General features: G+C 35.0%; 1 protein-coding gene across 2 annotated transcripts in view; it reads right to left on the bottom strand.

Annotated features, from left to right (window-relative positions):
• LOC143749271 (ras-specific guanine nucleotide-releasing factor RalGPS1) overlaps window positions 1-17,500 on the bottom strand; it is a 136,436-nt gene that overhangs the window by 14,866 nt on the left and 104,070 nt on the right. For both annotated transcript variants that reach the window (XM_077241816.1, XM_077241817.1), the window contains exons 9-11: window positions 13,437-13,574; window positions 13,263-13,356; window positions 5,592-5,659 (exon numbers count right to left, since the gene is read on the bottom strand). In XM_077241816.1, the coding sequence (XP_077097931.1) occupies window positions 5,592-5,659; window positions 13,263-13,356; window positions 13,437-13,574 (300 nt within the window). The remainder of the gene's footprint in view (window positions 1-5,591; window positions 5,660-13,262; window positions 13,357-13,436; window positions 13,575-17,500) is intronic.

Here is a 17,500-nt window from a genome sequence, read left to right as displayed (position 1 = left end):
AGTAAATAGAGAAAATCTGACTATTTTACATGTTCACAAATGTTTTAAAGGGATAGTTCATCCAAAAAGGAAAATTCTAGCCCTCATGTTGTTATGAATCTGTATGACTTTCTTTTCAAATATCATTGTGTTTCACAAAAGAAAGAAAGTGTTTGGAACCACTTTATGGGAGAGCAAATGTTTGGGTGAGATATTTCTTTAAACTTTATTATCTCATCACACGAAACAATCAAAACATGTGATCAGTGTGTCTCAGACTCAAGGACTCATAATCAAGATTTCCACAGTGGACGGAAAAGGGGAAGTGGAAACAATGTTAACGACTCTAATCCCGCTGAGATACTTTACACCATAAGACACATTTAATGGAGAGAATTAATGGAGCCTTAAACAGTGATCAGCCTCTTCCAGTCTGGGTCAGACGAATACTTTACACCATGTTTCTAACATGCAAATACCTAAACGCCACAGTGGGATATTCAGGAAATAATCTTCACCTGGTTCTTGTTAAAACCTTCATTAATGAGTCTGACGACCGGCTCGTATAGGCCTTGTCCACACTAATACGCTTTTGTTTGAAAACGTATCTTTTGAAAACACGTTTTGACCTTGTGTCCACACTGAGACGGCGTTTTAGTCAAAGCAGACAGAGCTTTTTTAAACAGCTCTCCGAAGTTAATAACATTTGAAAACACCATTTTCGCATTGTGGACTATGAAAACGGAGGTATTTGAAAAAGATGACACATTAAGTCATGTGACGCATATTGAACCCATAGATATCTATGGTTATACCGCCATTGTTGTGCCCGCTATATACTTTCATTGTGTTGCTAAAGAGAAAAGTTCCTTTGTACAGTTTTCATATTGCATTCCTGCAAAGATGATGGAAAATGTAATTGCATTTGCTGTTCAGTGGTAAAAAAGGATGACAATTGCGTTTTAGACCATACTAGTGGTGGGATTTTTTGCTAATAAAATGATCGTGCCAGAAGAATAGCATGAGAACTGCATTCTCTCTGTATTGTGTCGGAAATTTTTGTTAAAGGCTTTACGCATTAAGGTGATTTAAGCATTTTCAGACGTTTCAGTGTGGATGAGCAACTTTTGGAAAACACTTGAAAAAAACGAAAAAGCCATTTTCAAAAGTATCCAAATCACTTGTATGAGAAAATCCAAATCTTCTCTAATGTCTTTTTATGCAATCAAACATAGTAAAATTGGAGAGCTAAATTAATTATATTAGCTTGGAAAGAAATGGAAAAAAAAGCCTTTTAAGAAGGTTAAAAGAAGTTTCTTGAAACATCTTAAGAAAGTTAAAACAAAGCAAACCAAAAAAATATTAAAGTTACTTGTTGGGTTCAGGGCAAGATCTGACCTTTTTTTGGTGTCTTTGTACCAGTTTCTCTTTCCCAAACACTTTACACTTGTTTTTAAATAATACTAGCTCTAGGAACAAGATGTATTAAATGAAAAATAAATATTATTTAATAAATACACAACATTTTCTGTATTAAATACATTTAAGTAAATTAAATTACGAGACAAAAACAGAAATGTTATATAAAATTGCCTCTATACATTATTTGAATTTGGCAGATCTTGCCTTAAATGTGTGAATGAAATAAAAGGTTGTAATGAAATCCCCAGTATCTTTTTTTAGAGTTTAATTGAATTTCATACAAGATATAATACAACTAAGATAGCAATTGATGCATTTGATTAGAATTATTAATTGATATTTCATATGAGATCGATATCTATTAATGACCTTTATATTTATCACATATGAATATAAAGCTCATGTTTTCTGGACAAAAGGCTTTAAAAAATTCATTTAAAAATGACAATGTCATTAGTGCCTATAAATGACATTGAGTTCTGTACTAAAGCATTTAAAAAGTTGCCAGCAGAAAAAGTTTGTCAAAATACATTTGTCTGGTGTCATCTGTAACTGCTAACTCACTTCATCTCCAAATTAAAAGTTAATTGAATGTTAGACACATGCTTTGAGTTTAGCATAACCTGTTAGCGATCAATCTCTGCGTCTGTACAAGCTGATTCATGCGTTTTAGCTCATATGGGGGTCAAACTGTACAGAAATCATAACTCATGTAGCACCCACGTGTTTCTTTTGTTTTTTCTACTAAAAGAGAGATTTAGGCGACTTTAGCCTCGTAAATCTCTGCATTTCTAATTATGCTGTGGATGTTGATGTCCACAGGAGAGATCCACATCTCTTAGCTTGGTTTAAAGGAATGGTTCAACCAAATATTTGGTGTACCATGGAAGGAAGTCGCTTGGGTAACTATTTCTTAGCCCTGTACACAACTAAACACTACCATTCAAAAGCTCAACAAGTCAAATATACAGTAAAACCACTAATATTGTGAAATATTATTACAATTTACAATAAAATGAAAAATGATTTGAAGGATTTTAAAATGTAATTTATTCCTGTGATCAAAGCTGCATTTTCAGCATCATTACTCCAGTCTTCAGTGTCACATGATCCTTCAGAAATCACTATAATATGATGATTTGCTGCTCAAGAAACATTTATGATTTATCAATGTTGAAAACAGTTATGCTGCTTCATATATGCATCCTTACTGAATAAACATGATTTTAAAAATAAAAGGTATACATATGCACGCACGAAGACACACGTTGAGCGTGTTTGGGAAATGTCCCGGCCCTCACCATAACCACAAGTTTAACACACAACTAACTAACCCAACCAGACCCCGCCACTTTATTCTGCGTATGAATTATTTAAACGAGGAATATTGTGACGTGTTCGTTACCTGAAGAAACTCAAGACTACAATGGAGTTCAGAAACAGTGACACTGATATAGAGAATAACTCCCGCTGGAGGGACTTTGTGCTTTGTAACTTTGTAGACCTTTTTCATGCTCAAACAGCAACATTACACACTAAAAAAAATGTAAAAAAGCCCACTAGGTCCTCTTCGACATGTTTTAGTCACTACATCATACTTCAGTTTCTGTTATTTCGTTATTTCATAGTTTTGATGACTTTACTATTATTGTCAAATGTGGAAAATAGTCATAATAAAGAAAGGTGTGTGTCTGAACTATGTTGTAATGTGTTTTCTGGCCTGAGTTTTGTGGGCAGATCTCATTTCCTCGGCTGGACGTCTTGACAAACACATCTACTGGGTTACGTAACGGCCAGTCACCACGAGAGTCCAGGAAAGACCTTGTCCGCCCAATACTTGATGTGATGTAACCATGTGGCTGAGACGTGGCCACAGGCATCTCATTCAATAAAAGAACATTTTATATATACCAAACATTGCTTTATGTCACGCATTGGCATTTAAGGATAAAATGAAGAGGAAACAATGACGAATGAAAAGACAAATGGTGCTAATATCCCAAGACCGCTGCGTTATATCACACTTGTTCGGATCATCTGGTGGTGATATTCAGATGGCATGATGCTACACTGAGGAAAAATGTCTAGAGCGTATGACGTCTTTTAACAATCAAAAACTTTAGGACTGCAATCACTACAAATGTTTTAGACGTTAACCTTAGGCCTTGGAATGAGAATAAAACGTGTTAGTAAATGGCAAGAGAGGCTGAACGGTTACAGATTGTCTTGGAAACCACACAAACAACATCCAGATTAAGCTTTACGAACATGGAAACCTATAGATTTGGTTACAAGGCTCAGGAGTGAATGCTTAGAAACGATACACATGGCGAACTTACATTATGACTGGAAAACCTCAGTTGGCTCGCCGTGTCGTGTGACTAGACCTCATGGGCAACAGTGTTTTACAATGTGGGCATGTACTTCAACATGCAGCATTTACAATGCAGGACTCAGCAGTTCAAAGAGGACGAGAAATCCACACCCATTTGTTTATTATATGGCTAACATTCATAACGGGCCCTGAAAGTGCTCTCAGTCTGTTTGAACTTTTGTTATAAGTACCGAAAATTAATCTCATAACTGTTGTTCGCAGTGATGAACCAAATCATACCTTAATTATACCTTTAGAGGAGTTAATGATTATGTAGTCATTTAATCCATGAAACTAATCTACTATTGTTTGTTCAATTTCTGCACAGATGTGGGCCAAAACACACACACTGTAGATTAGTCAAGTTAAAATTAAGCGTAAAATTATTATAGATAATTATTACATTATATTATACATAATTATGATTAACCATAGTCAATTAATCCCCTAAACATAACATCATATGATCCAAAAGTTTATTTTCTCTGATGAAATATTTCCCACACTGCATATAAGTAAAATGCAAGGCATTTCGAACCCAAAAATGAGTGATAAAAAGAAATTAGTAGTATAGTGAATAGAAAAAGCTTTTGGATGATGTCAGATATATTTGATGATTATATATCGAAATTATAAAAAAAACAAAAAGTATAATCTTTGAACTGTAAATCTGAGTTGTTGTTTTTTTTATCTGTGTTTTCTGGGCTCAGTGACGGATGCCTCCATGTGGTGGTGTAATGTGGATGTGCTTTGTTGCCATTACGAGGGATCCGTTGAGAGCCATTATGTGCTGTTTGTTTTCTCAGCCCACATTAGAGCCCATTCCAGTTCCCTTTGCTCTGTCAATGAGTCAAAGAGGACGGGCCCCCCTCGGCCCCTCAAAGCCCTTCATTAACTCTAACATCAGGGGCCAGTGACCTCATTCAGCCAGTCTAGAGAACTCAAATGGGACAACATAATGGATGCTTGGGGAAAGAGACTAGGATTTCTTCTGTAAAGTAAGTTACATAGGCTACATTCAAAAGTGTGAGGTCAGGAAAGGCCCGTTCAAACAAAGAACAATGACTATAACGATAACTAAACCACACCAACATACAATATCGTCCTGTTAATTATAAGCGCACTGCAGTTTTGGCATCTACCACTTTAAATGGTCAAGCTCTTAAAAGAATGATGGATTCTGATTGGCTTTCAATGTTTACTAAAAAATCCTGGAAAAGCATTTGCCAGTTTCTAAAAAGAAATATGAAGCAGCAAAACTGTTTTTGACATTGATAATAATCAGAAATGTTTCTTGAGCAGCAAATCAGCAAATTAGAATGATTTCTGAAGGATCATGTGGGGAAAAAAACAGCTTTGATCACAGGAATAAATTACATTTTACAATATATTCAAATAGAAAAGTTATTTTAAATTCTAATATTTCACATTATTAGTGCTTTTTTACTGTATATTTGATCAAATAATTGCAGACTTTTTAAGCTTTTGAATGATAATGTTGCATACAGGGCAAAGAAATAGTTACATAAAATACTTCCTTCCATGGAACACAAGAGTAGCTTAGTTTGAAACTTAGACATCACATTTTTGGTTGAACTATTCCTTTAAACCAAGCTAGGAGATGTTGATCAATCCTGTGGATAAATGTAATAATGTTTCACAATTTTACAGCATTTTAGATCAAATAAATGCAGCCTTGGTACAAGCAAAAACATAAAAAATCTTACCGACCCCAAACTTTTGAATTGCAGTGTAAATTAAATGAACAAATATAACTGCAGAAATGATCAAATGTAGAGACCACTGGCTGTCTTACCTGCAAGATCTTCTTTAGATGTGGCCATGCGTGGAGAGCTGTTCCCTGGTTCAATTTTTAGAGACAGTCTGTAATGGAAAGAACAAGCAAAAGTCTCACAAAAAACTTCCATGAAGCTTCAGGGTGGTGCATTTAATATTTCAAAACCAACTTATGTCTGGCTGAAGGAACAGGCTTTGAGCATGAATTTAGTTGAATAGGATGTGCCATAAACCCCAAATAAGACGTGTTAGTGAAATCATAACATTTTACCCTCAACCAACAGCGCAACCTTAAGCACTCAGATTTATGTTACTGTAAAAGATGTCACTTTGAATTAAAAAAAGCATATCATGGAAAACAGGATTTTTCTTGCTCTTTCATATTAAAGAGTTTGATGAAGCATAGACACTCAAAACTTTCCCCCAATGCACTAAAAACATTTCTTGAAAAGAAATGCAAAAGGGATCAGAAATCACAAGCTCATTAACATATAACCACTTACATTTACATATTAACACCATGTCAGAGTCCAGCTTGACCTGTCCTAATGAGTGACAAGGTATGTCCAGTTTCATCACTTGCAAAACAGCAGATCTAACACCATTCATCTTTCAAAATCCCTCTCCTGTAAAGGGCTCTTACAGGCCTCTGAGGTGAAGTAACACCACACACAGTTCACGCTCACAATGGGCTTTACTAGTCATGTACTTGACCTAAGGAGACATTGAGAAACCCAAATGGGATCAGCTGGCCCGATAACATTTCACGTTTTTATAGGGGAACAGAAAGGACTCATTGTTAACAATCCAATAAACTGAACTGTAATCTCTTATTTCCACACCATCAACTACGATTCACAGAATATACAAAAGTAGTCTTTTTAATAGTGGCACATGGTAAATTGAGCTTTTGAAAGGAATGTTCAAAAACACCATGAAGTCAAAAGTTTCTGTATAGCTAAAACAGTAGATCATGGCACTAGCAACGCAATGGTCACAGGTTCGATTTCCAGTGAATGCATGGATTTAAAAAAAAGTATACAGATAAAAGCATCTGCCAAATGCATAAATGTAAAAAATCTACTGGTCAGTCTCAGCAAAAGGCTGAATTTTTACAAAAACTAGATTTTTGAATGACGCTATGAGCAAATTGGGATGTTAAGGTTTAAATTTTCTACATCAACTGAAAATGTGAGAACGTGAGAACAAAAGGTCAAATTATTGACCAATGTTCCTAGAGCTCTGCTTTAAAGGGGTCATGACATGATATATATATATATTAAAAAATATATATATATGTATTTTTTTTTTATGTTCCTTGTAATGTTAATAAAATTAAATAAATTCCACAAAAAACTAAAAAATATATACTGTATATGTGGAAAAATTATTTTCAACCTTCATTCTGACATATATTCTGATTTGTTCACAGTCATAATTAATTATTTAACATTCAATCTTATCTTCTTTTTAACAAACAATAGATGTGGCGTTATCTGTTTTCTCGTCTAGAATGCAGCAATTGAACATTATTGACGTTTATAACTGAACATAAGATCGATAACTGCGTGTCTGTAATAACCAAATCATTGAATATTTTCAGATGGCTTAGACCGACCTAACACATCTGCAGAAATGACATCTGTAAACCTCAGTCCCGGAAAATTTAACTGGATTTACACTAAAAATAAATATCACAAAACAGACTGCATCTATTGATGGCCAAAGAACAAAATGAAACCGCCAAAAACAACCAAGAACCGTGTTCAGGGGATCTGTGAAAGAAAAGATCAGATTCTTTACGGATAACACACTGTTTTTAGGGAAGTTGAAATATTCAGAGTCAGATAATTCCCTGGAGAAACGCTAATGACAGCAATCAATCATTCTCTTGTTATGCGCTTAACGTAATTTCTCAGTAACGAAAACAGAAATCTTTACTGATGAGATTGGAGTGAGTTAACATATGTTGAGAGTTCAGAGAGCAGATAAAGTAAAACTATTCCAAACCTTAACAAGACTACATTTTAAGGCCTCAAAGACGAGCGCCAGATAAAATGTCTGTTTCCAAACATAGGCAAAATGACGCTGTCTAAACAAATCTTAAAGCAGCACCACATGTATCCTGTACTGATAACACAATCCCAGAGTGCACTGCGACAAGCTCAGTCAACTTCTGTCAATACTGTAGAGTTAATGCCAACTAAACATGTCTAATTTTAAAAAGGGATTATTTCATAAAATACTCTTGGATCGACTACAAAACTACACTGGTGTTCAGGGACAGGCATTAAGCTGGTTTAGATCGTACTTATCAGACCGTTACCATTTTGTCTGTTTAAATGGGGAAAAATCAAAGATAACGTCAGTAGACTATGGAGTGCCGCAAGGATCGGTGTTAGGCCCTCTGCTATTCTCAATATACATGCTGCCACTTGGTAATATTATAAGAAAACATGGAATTAATTTCCACTGTTATGCTGATGACACTCAATTATATATCTCATCACGACCAGATGAAAACACTAACTTATCTAAATTGACAGAGTGTCTAAATTATATAAAAAATGCTGATGACGTGTAATTTCCTGCTATTAAATTCAGATAAAACGGAGGTATTACTTATTGGTCCAAAAAACTACCCACAAAATCCCTTACAATACAACTTTAATTTAGAAGGATGTCCTGTTAATTTATCCACTACAGTAAAAGACCTGGGTGTTATACTAGACCGCAACTTGACTTTCGAAAATCATATTTCATATGTTACAAGAACAGCCTTTTTCCACCTTAGAAACATTGCTAAGCTACGTAACATGCTATCTGTTTCTGATGCAGAAAAGTTAGTTCATGCATTCATGACCTCGAGACTAGATTACTGTAATGCTTTATTAGCTGGTTGTCCTGCATCCTCAATAAACAAGCTACAGTTAGTGCAAAATGCAGCTGCTAGAGTTCTTACTAGATCAAGAAAATATGATCATATAACACCTATTTTATCATCTCTACACTGGTTACCTATTAAGTTACGTATCAATTACAAAGTATTCCTACTGACCTATAAAGCCCTAAATGGTTTAGCTCCTGTGTATTTAACAGACCTTCTATCGCCATACAATCCATCGCGCTCTTACAATCCATCGCGACTCAAAGACGGCGATATGTTATGCCATAAATTAATACATGATTAACTAACTGTATTTTTCTATGTACATTTCCGAAATGCACTTTCTGTAAAGCTGCTTTGAGACAATGTGTATTGTGAAAAGCGCTATACAAATAAATTTGAATTGAATTGAAATTGAATTGATTATTTCAACCAATTTTTGTGTGCAATGTTAATAGAAAGTGCACCTGAGAAGCTCCGTGATTATGATTTGCCATGCATTCACATCAGAAACAAAATAGGGAAGTAACCAAAACACAACAAAACACTGCACCAGTGGATATGCATTAAAACAATACAGTTGCATCACCTTTACACAACCTAGAATTATTAATGCATAGAATTGAGCAAACAATTATTTTGATATAGAATAACTTCTATACACGTTTTTCAATTCGAATTTAGTTATACTGTTGTTATATATATCCACAGAAACAACACAAAATACAGAACAATTGCATTTTTTATACGTGTATAATTTCTCACCCCAGTATACATAATAATGTAAAAATAATACTAATTATTATAATAATAATAATTCTAACTATATGTAAATAAAAAATGCATAAATAAAAATGTAACGTAAGAAAATTCCGTACAGTTACAGTTATCAGTGCAGTATCTGTTATTGTTTATAAACCAAATAAATAAACTTCACATTAGTGATTTGTTCAGTCATTCTTATTTAACATCCCACATTATCTACTTGTTAACAAATTGTATAAAGGGGAACTTATTGATTGCTTTAAATAAATATATCACTTTTTTCCATAGTAAGATTACAAGACATTTCTTTAAACCATTAAGAGGAGGAAAGTCTACATGCTAAAACAATAACACGTTTAGTGTGTATTAAAGGGAAATCTATAAGCATGTATAAATACACTCTTAAAATATATTTTATTGGCATTGATGGTTTCATGAAGAATCTGGGACCTTTTCATTGGACAAAGTAAAAAAAGGTTCTTTAGATTTTTAATTTTCTTCACACTAAGAAAAACGGTCCTTTTAAGAATGTTTTCTGAAAGAATGTTTTTTGATTCTTTATGGAACCAAAAATGCTTCTTTTAAGGCATCGCTGTGGAAACCCAACACATTTTGGGGTACACATAAGAGTGCACATTTACATGGCAAATATACATTTGAAATAATGTAGAACTGCTCATTCAGCTGCCTCTGTGTCTGGTGTGTGAACTTGATTTTCCACCCTAGTGCATGTGTAGTGTTTCCAGACCGGTGGACCTAGAGCGGACGCTTCCTTCATGTTCTCAACCCATCCAGAATACTGGCACTGGAACAGAAAGTGGGATGGCCAGCGGTGATGAGGGAGGCTGGGATTTGTCAGGCCAGGATAAAGCCAGCAGAATGATGTCAGTTCTGGATGAACCTCAAATAGCCCACCCTACGGTTTCCGTGCGGTTGTGGCCATGCGAGGTCGTAACGGGGTCACAGACTAAACGTCACCATGGAGACCATATGAGAACCGCCGACTATCATCATGATCCACTCGCACTTTTTTTTCACTCGCCCATCTCATCCACAATAAAACAGCCTTGAGCAGTGCAAAAAACACCCTGGAGATTTCAGATACGGCTAACCACAAATATCACTCATGACAGATGCTCAGAGTTCCTTCGCTGTATAAACAGAGCTGGATCAGCCACTTTAAAAAATGTATTATTGAAGGTCTTTTTATTCGGACTTTAATAGAATACAGTAACAGTTACTCAACAATAAGAAAGAGCTGATGGCTTGAATGACTAAAACTTACACTAAATACATACCTAAACTTTAAAAAATGCATAACTAAACAAAACAATACGATTATTTTTTTCCAATGGTATCTTACTGATGAGGTTTCGTTGAAGTTACAAGAATGATTTGTGATAGTTTGGACGTTAAAATAGGTTGAAAATTACAAAAAAATCAGTACCGTTTCTCACTTGTATAAAATATAAAAATACATACATTCACAGCCACTTTATTAGGTACACCTGTTCAGCAGTTCAGTAAAAATGACCAGGTAAGAAGAAAAAAATCCTTGACTTTCTTTGTTTTTCTTTCCTGGTTACATAACACCATTTTTAAGTCTGTTTCTCCCCAAACCTGTGTATAAGGTATGTGAAACTGAAGAACTCTGATTAAAAAGACATTCACTGATTGTCCGTCGTCAGCACAGGATTCGTTCCAAGCCAAGAAAACAATGATTTCAGATGAGCTTAATGAAAGAGTGATGTTGGGATGTGTTTATGTCTGAGTCTTTCACGGATGAACGTCCACAGGAAACAGAGAAAAAACACATTTGCTTTCAGACAGGTACAAAAGCGCTGTGAAACACGATGCTTGTTTTAAATCCGTTAAAGTCGACTGTTAAAGGATAAATTAATTTTATAAATGAAAAATCTGATGATTGCTTCAACAGACGAATGCTCTTTAGCACGGGTGAATCAGGATATTGGACTCAGTTTCACATGTTGAGATATCAATTTCGGTAATGTACTTCTGATACAGCGCATGCAAATGATGACAGCCTCTTCAATGTTGAGATTAGCGGCCCATAGATAATCACTCATCCCGCGGGATAAACATTTAAATCCAGCATAATCAAGGCTCTTTTCACTCTCTCTGATGAATTGCTAATTCACAAACTCACTTCACAGCTGTTCATGGTGGAATGAGGTCGAGGAGAACTTAAGTAGTTCTCACTAAAACAAAGACAGAACTACTGCATTCTCTTTGAAATGGGCATTAAAGCTTCTGGTTAAGGTTGTAGCTAGGGTTGCCCCCACGGAAGAAAATTTTGAAAAATAACCCCTGAAATGATGACTTCTGGTGAATATTGTATGTTATCATACATTATAGCATATTATAATACAACTTATTAGGCCTATATATTTATAGAATAGCAAAGTAGGCCTAATCAATATACAAGACTGAACCACATAGATATATAAAGGCTATCATGATCACTTTGCCAACAATGAACCATGGATTTGTTTAGTTTATAATACGTTTTATTTTTTACTTAAACAAATACAACATTTAACATTCAAAACTCATCGGCTTAGACTGCATTTGAAGAAAAATAAACAACACTTTTCTGTAGCCTTGTACGAACTTCTTCAATAGAATTAGACTTCTAGAATGTTCTTTCCAGTGCAAAAAATAATATTTGTAATTTAATTAGACAACATTTTAAGGAAGTGTGGTGCAAATATCTTTATATAATTATACTGCCACTTTTCGCCGGGTGTTCGGACTCGGAGGTAGCCATTTTTACATTTCCCACTGTTGTCACTTGTCGTCATCGTTGCTACGATACGTGACTCACAATGACTAACGACCAATTAAAAGGGCATTCTCTGATGATGTTCCAAGATGTTAAAAACGCTACGCGGCTGATCATAGACAAACAGGGGGAGAAATTAGTATCTACCGCACCTTCGGGTTTTTTTCTGATCATAGCCTACAAATGTCTTCGTTCATAGTCTGTCTGACATATATTAGCTATGTGTCTGTCATGGATTTGCACTGAATTGATTCTCAAAAATACAGAACAAAGTGCGTTCCGTATCAGTTCAATACGGAACAAGACTTTTATGTGTCAAATACGGGACGATTCCGTATTACACGGAACGTTTTTTTTTTTTATTATCAAATAAATGCAGCCTTTGTCAGCAGAAGAGATTTCTTTCAAAAACATTAAAAAAATCTTAATTATTCAAACTTTTGACCAGTAGTATACTTCCAAAAGCGCAACAACACAAAACAGGTTGACAAATGGTGACCTTGTCCTTTAAACTAAGGCATTGTGGTCATTCTGACTCTAACCAATCAGATTGCAAGATTCTGCAATATCATGACCAATCACAGAATTAAAAATAAAATGGTCTAAAAATGTTGCTAAAAAACCATGCAATTATTGCAATTTAAACACATTTCTGACAGAATTGTTGGAAGCATAAAGTACATATAGGTTATATGATTTAGAACAAATGCTTATGAGGATTTATATCTGGTTGTGGTTTCCACCATGTGTTTGGACTCACTCGGCCTAAACCCTGCTGAGCTTAAGCAATGCAATTTCATGTTGCTCAAAACTCACAGAACACCCAGTGTTTTTAATAAAAACACATTGCATTTGTGTAAAACACTGTTTAATGGTACAATCAAAATGTCTAAAGGCGGTTACATATTCACCACATTTATGTGATGACTTTGCTTCTTACCGTGCCGACCACCCAAAAATCTAATCATGGTGTTGTTTGCCTATAAAAGCAGTGACCCGTGAATTCCCTGTGTCAAATGCCTAGGGATGCCCGTCCAGAAAAAAACCCAAATGCAATCATGCGCTGTTTCCTGTTGGCTATGGCTTAAAAATCATGAGTCTGGCCGACGGGTCGCCCTCGCTCTGGGCTTCTGGTGCCACGCGTCCTGCTAAAGTCATCATGCTGTTTGAAGGAGCTTCACTGCGAGTTAAATCCCTTTGCATTTTACCTTTGAGACCACAAACCCATCACTTACTTGAAATTGTCGTCTTCCACGAACTTTTGAAGCTCCTCGATGTAGCGAACAGACATCAAGTACTTCTGCACATGCGGGAGCGTCACGAGGTGATCTGTGAGGGTAGGGTGGAGGGTATATAAACACACATGTATATCTGAAATTCCCCCACAGATTTCAGGAAAACTAACTGACCGTATGTGCAGGACACCTGGAGGTCAGAGATCACCCGTAGGATGTTGTTCATCTGATTGGTTCTCTGCTGAGTCTCAATGATGCTGTCAGACGCTGGATAGGCCGAGTCGATGTAAATCATGTCCAGTAGGTAGATCCCTGTGTGTGAGATATGGAAAAGACACAGATTCATTCAAATAGAAGTATTAATAACATTTAAGGATTCACAGATTTACAAATTTAGGCTGATATGATACAGATGATATAATGACCCAAGATGATGTATCGCCATGAAAAGATTTATTTTGTCATTATCACCAGCTGACTGCACATTATCTGTCTTGTTTAATCCTAAAATAATAATAATAATAATATTTGCAATTCATTAATTAATTAAATTTTATTTAATTAAAAAACAACTTTTTAAATACACAACTTTTAAAATATATATTATTTTAATGTATTTTAAATTGTGTAAATAAATATGTATTTTAAATATAATATTTGTATTATTTGTTTATTAAGATTATAATATTTATAATATTTATATATTATAAATAAATGTAGTTTATAAATAAACGTAATTTATTTTAATTTTAGTTATTAAATTTAAACAATTTATTTGAAATTATTTAAGCAAATATATTTAAATGAATAAATAAATACATTTATTTACATAATAATGTATACATTTACTTATTGAAATATTATATATTTATATAATATAAATAAACAGTTTATAAATAAACTTAATGCGTTTGGGGGAAATGATTTCATTTATTTGAATGAATGAATGAATGAATGAATGAATGAATGAATGAATGAATGAATGAATGAATGAATGAATGAATACTTTTTCTTTATTTCAACTTAATGTTAGGAAAAATATTTAAATACATTTATTTAATTTATTTGAAATGAAAGAAAGAAAGGAAGAAAGCTAGTAGCCTAGAGATAAACAATACTCTTTGTCAGTGAACTACATGTTGGTATCTGTACAGACATCTGCTAATACAGCAGAAATACTCTGTTTTCTCACATAAAACTTTAAGAAATCTTATTTAAAGTCCAATAAAGAGATTGAGATATCACCGTCATGCACGGTTCTGCTGCATTACCTCAGTCAAGCTGTGATACACATGATACCTACTGACTAACAAGAACCAGACATATACGGCAGGAACAACTGGACTCTACTGGCATTCATTTTTCCCAGAATGCATTTTCATTTAGAGGGGAGGTAGAAATTACACAACTGCACAACATTTCACAATTATATATTTTTTAATCTTCTATTAGACTTCTGCAAGTTGCTCAAAAAGGTAAGACATGTGATGAGAATAACATGTCACATTAATATCAGGCTGTGTTTGTGATTGAAGGCATACTAGTACAGTATAGTACTAGTCTATACTCATGCAGTTTAGTACACTCAACAAACTTCAGTATGAACTGAACACACTGATCTCTTAAAGAAAATATAAACTATATTTTCTGCCATCATTTACAAAACCCTTCATGTTGTTCCAAACCTATATGGCTTTCTTTTTTTGTGTGGAACATCAAATAAGATTTTCGACAAAGTCTAAGCTGGATTTGTTTAGCTAGGCCACAAACAAGTACCATAACATCAGTTCGGCAATATAAATCATCCACCATCTACTTTTTGTTGCATGAAAAAGAGCAGCTCAGACATAAAGAAGCCCATTTCCACCACATAAATAAATCATGCTTTGGTAAATTATAATTTTTACAAAAACTGTTGAGACTATGAGATATTAAGTAATAATTCATATCTAACTACACACATGAACAAATAAATAACTATGAGTTGAAATTGTTTTAAACAAAAAAAAAAAACATGCTTTGGTAAATCATAGCCTAATTATGATAAAAATTAGGACAAAATGAGATTATGAGATACTAAGTCATAATATGAGATGAAAGTTGAAATTATGAGATAAAAGGTCATAATAATAACTTTTTGTCATGACACATTTCTGCTGTCATAATTTAGACTTTTTAAAGTCCTAATTTTTATCTTATACTTATGACTTTTTATGTCATGATAATTTACAAAAGTATGTTTTTTCTTATGTGGTGGAAATGGGAGATTATACATCAAATGTCGTGTTTCACGGAGGAAGGAAAATAATACAAGGCTGTAATGATATGCAGGTGATTAGATGATGACAAAATGTACAATTTTGGGTGAACTATTCGTTTAATTCGATTATCTTAACTAAAGCACATGCTGCTAAATCTGATATTCTGCATTAAACGTGATAGATGGTGAGACTAACTACTGAGAGTGTTCAGTGATCCTCAATAAGACACTGGAGAAACTGAGCTGTGGAAAGAATGAAGGATGGTTTTCCATCCGGACAGCTGAGGACTGGGGAATGAGAGCAGATGTACAGTGTGAGGCATCAGAAAGCATGTGGCATTGCTGCAGGAGATGGCATGGCCTCCTGAAAACTTTAGACGGGTTTCTCTAATTCACTTATGCCAGTGTGCACAGCATTGTTGAGAAAAGTCGCTCTAAAACTTTATATACAGAATATATTAGATCAGTTGTCCCAACCTTTTTTTGTCTGAGACCCCCTTTTTCCCAAGAAAATATTTTAGAGCCGCCCTTCACATTGAATGATATTGTCGCTCTTGTAAGCTTGCAGCAAGGATGACAAAATGTTTTGTTTTTAAACAAACAGTATGTTTATTACTATAACCAGATATGTTTATGCACAAATAATAGTGTATAATATTGAAAATACTGTAACAAAAACATCTGTAGGCCGTTTGTAATTTAAAAACGTAAGCCTGAGAGTAACCTATTAATTAGCCCTATTTGAAATGCAATAACAAAAATATCAGTATTCAAACTGGTGCGTATAGGGAAAAAATAATTAATATAGGTTATTACAAAATGACTGGTGTCTGGGACATCAATACTTGCATGTTATGTGTGAGGCTTTATCAATCAGTGTGAGGATAGAGTCATTATGGCTATGATGAGTCACTGGGTTACACCGTAGCGGTGCGACCCGAACCAGTGTAAAATAATCCCAATATAAACACGTATTAGGTGTACCATAGTGACTCGGGATAAGACAAAAACACGGTTTGGAAAATGGATTCATGATGGACTCGATCATTATATAAATTTAGTAAATTTCAGTAAAACACACACAAAAAAAAAAGTTACGGACTGCTGCTTTAATGCTCACTGTTCAACACTTTTCAAAATATGACGCGACTCTTGTAGGCTGAGAGCCCCTGTTGGGAACCAATGTGTTAGATGACCAAGTTGTAAGACTAGCCTGAGCAGTTTATGCAACTAGTCTCTGCACTTCTTTGTCACTAATTTCCAAGACAAAAAGATAAATCACATCGTCAGAAACAAAATATTTTATTTTAATCAAAGTGCCCCATTTATGCTATTTTAAATGTCTCTAATTTTTAAAGTTTGACAACAGTGGATAAGCTGGAAGCGTTAATAAGTTCATACATCAGGAAATGGTTGGGAGATCCACGCTGCCTCAGCAGAGTGGGACTTTATAGTAAAGGAGTATTGCAGCTGCCAGTCTCTGCTTTAACCGAGGAGTTTAAATGTGCCAAGGTCAGACAGGAAATGACTTTAGCAGAGTCACGCGCCAAACTGTGGTAAAAACTGGTAGAAAGTGGTCAGCAAAGAAATCTGTATTAGAGGCAAAGGCTGACCTTCAAATTGGGGATATCGTGGGACAGGTACAGCATGGAAGAGGGGGTTTTGGGCTCAGTTTAGCTCCTCCTAAATGGCACAAGGCAGGCCCAGCTCAAAGGAGGAAGCTGGTAGTCAACGAGGTGCGAAAGCAGGAGGAGAGGATGAGATGTATAAAGGCCATTTCCCAGGCCAAGCAGGGAGAGTGGATGAGATGGGAGAGTGTGGAACAACGCAAAATGGGCTGGCAAGACCTTTGGTCAATGGAAGAGAGTAGGATCAGTTTCCTTATCAGGTCAACATATGATGTTCTCCCATCACCGCAGAACCTAAACCTCTGGGTAGGAGAGGATCTCTCTTGTCCTTTGTGTTCATCACCTGCCAC

Source organism: Siphateles boraxobius, unplaced genomic scaffold, assembly GCF_051911475.1.
Source record: "Siphateles boraxobius isolate OS27281-9 unplaced genomic scaffold, OSU_SipBor_1 24, whole genome shotgun sequence".
NCBI lineage: Eukaryota > Metazoa > Chordata > Actinopteri > Cypriniformes > Leuciscidae > Siphateles > Siphateles boraxobius.
Note: the sequence above shows the minus strand (reverse complement) of the source record. Positions and strands in the feature narration are given on the sequence as shown.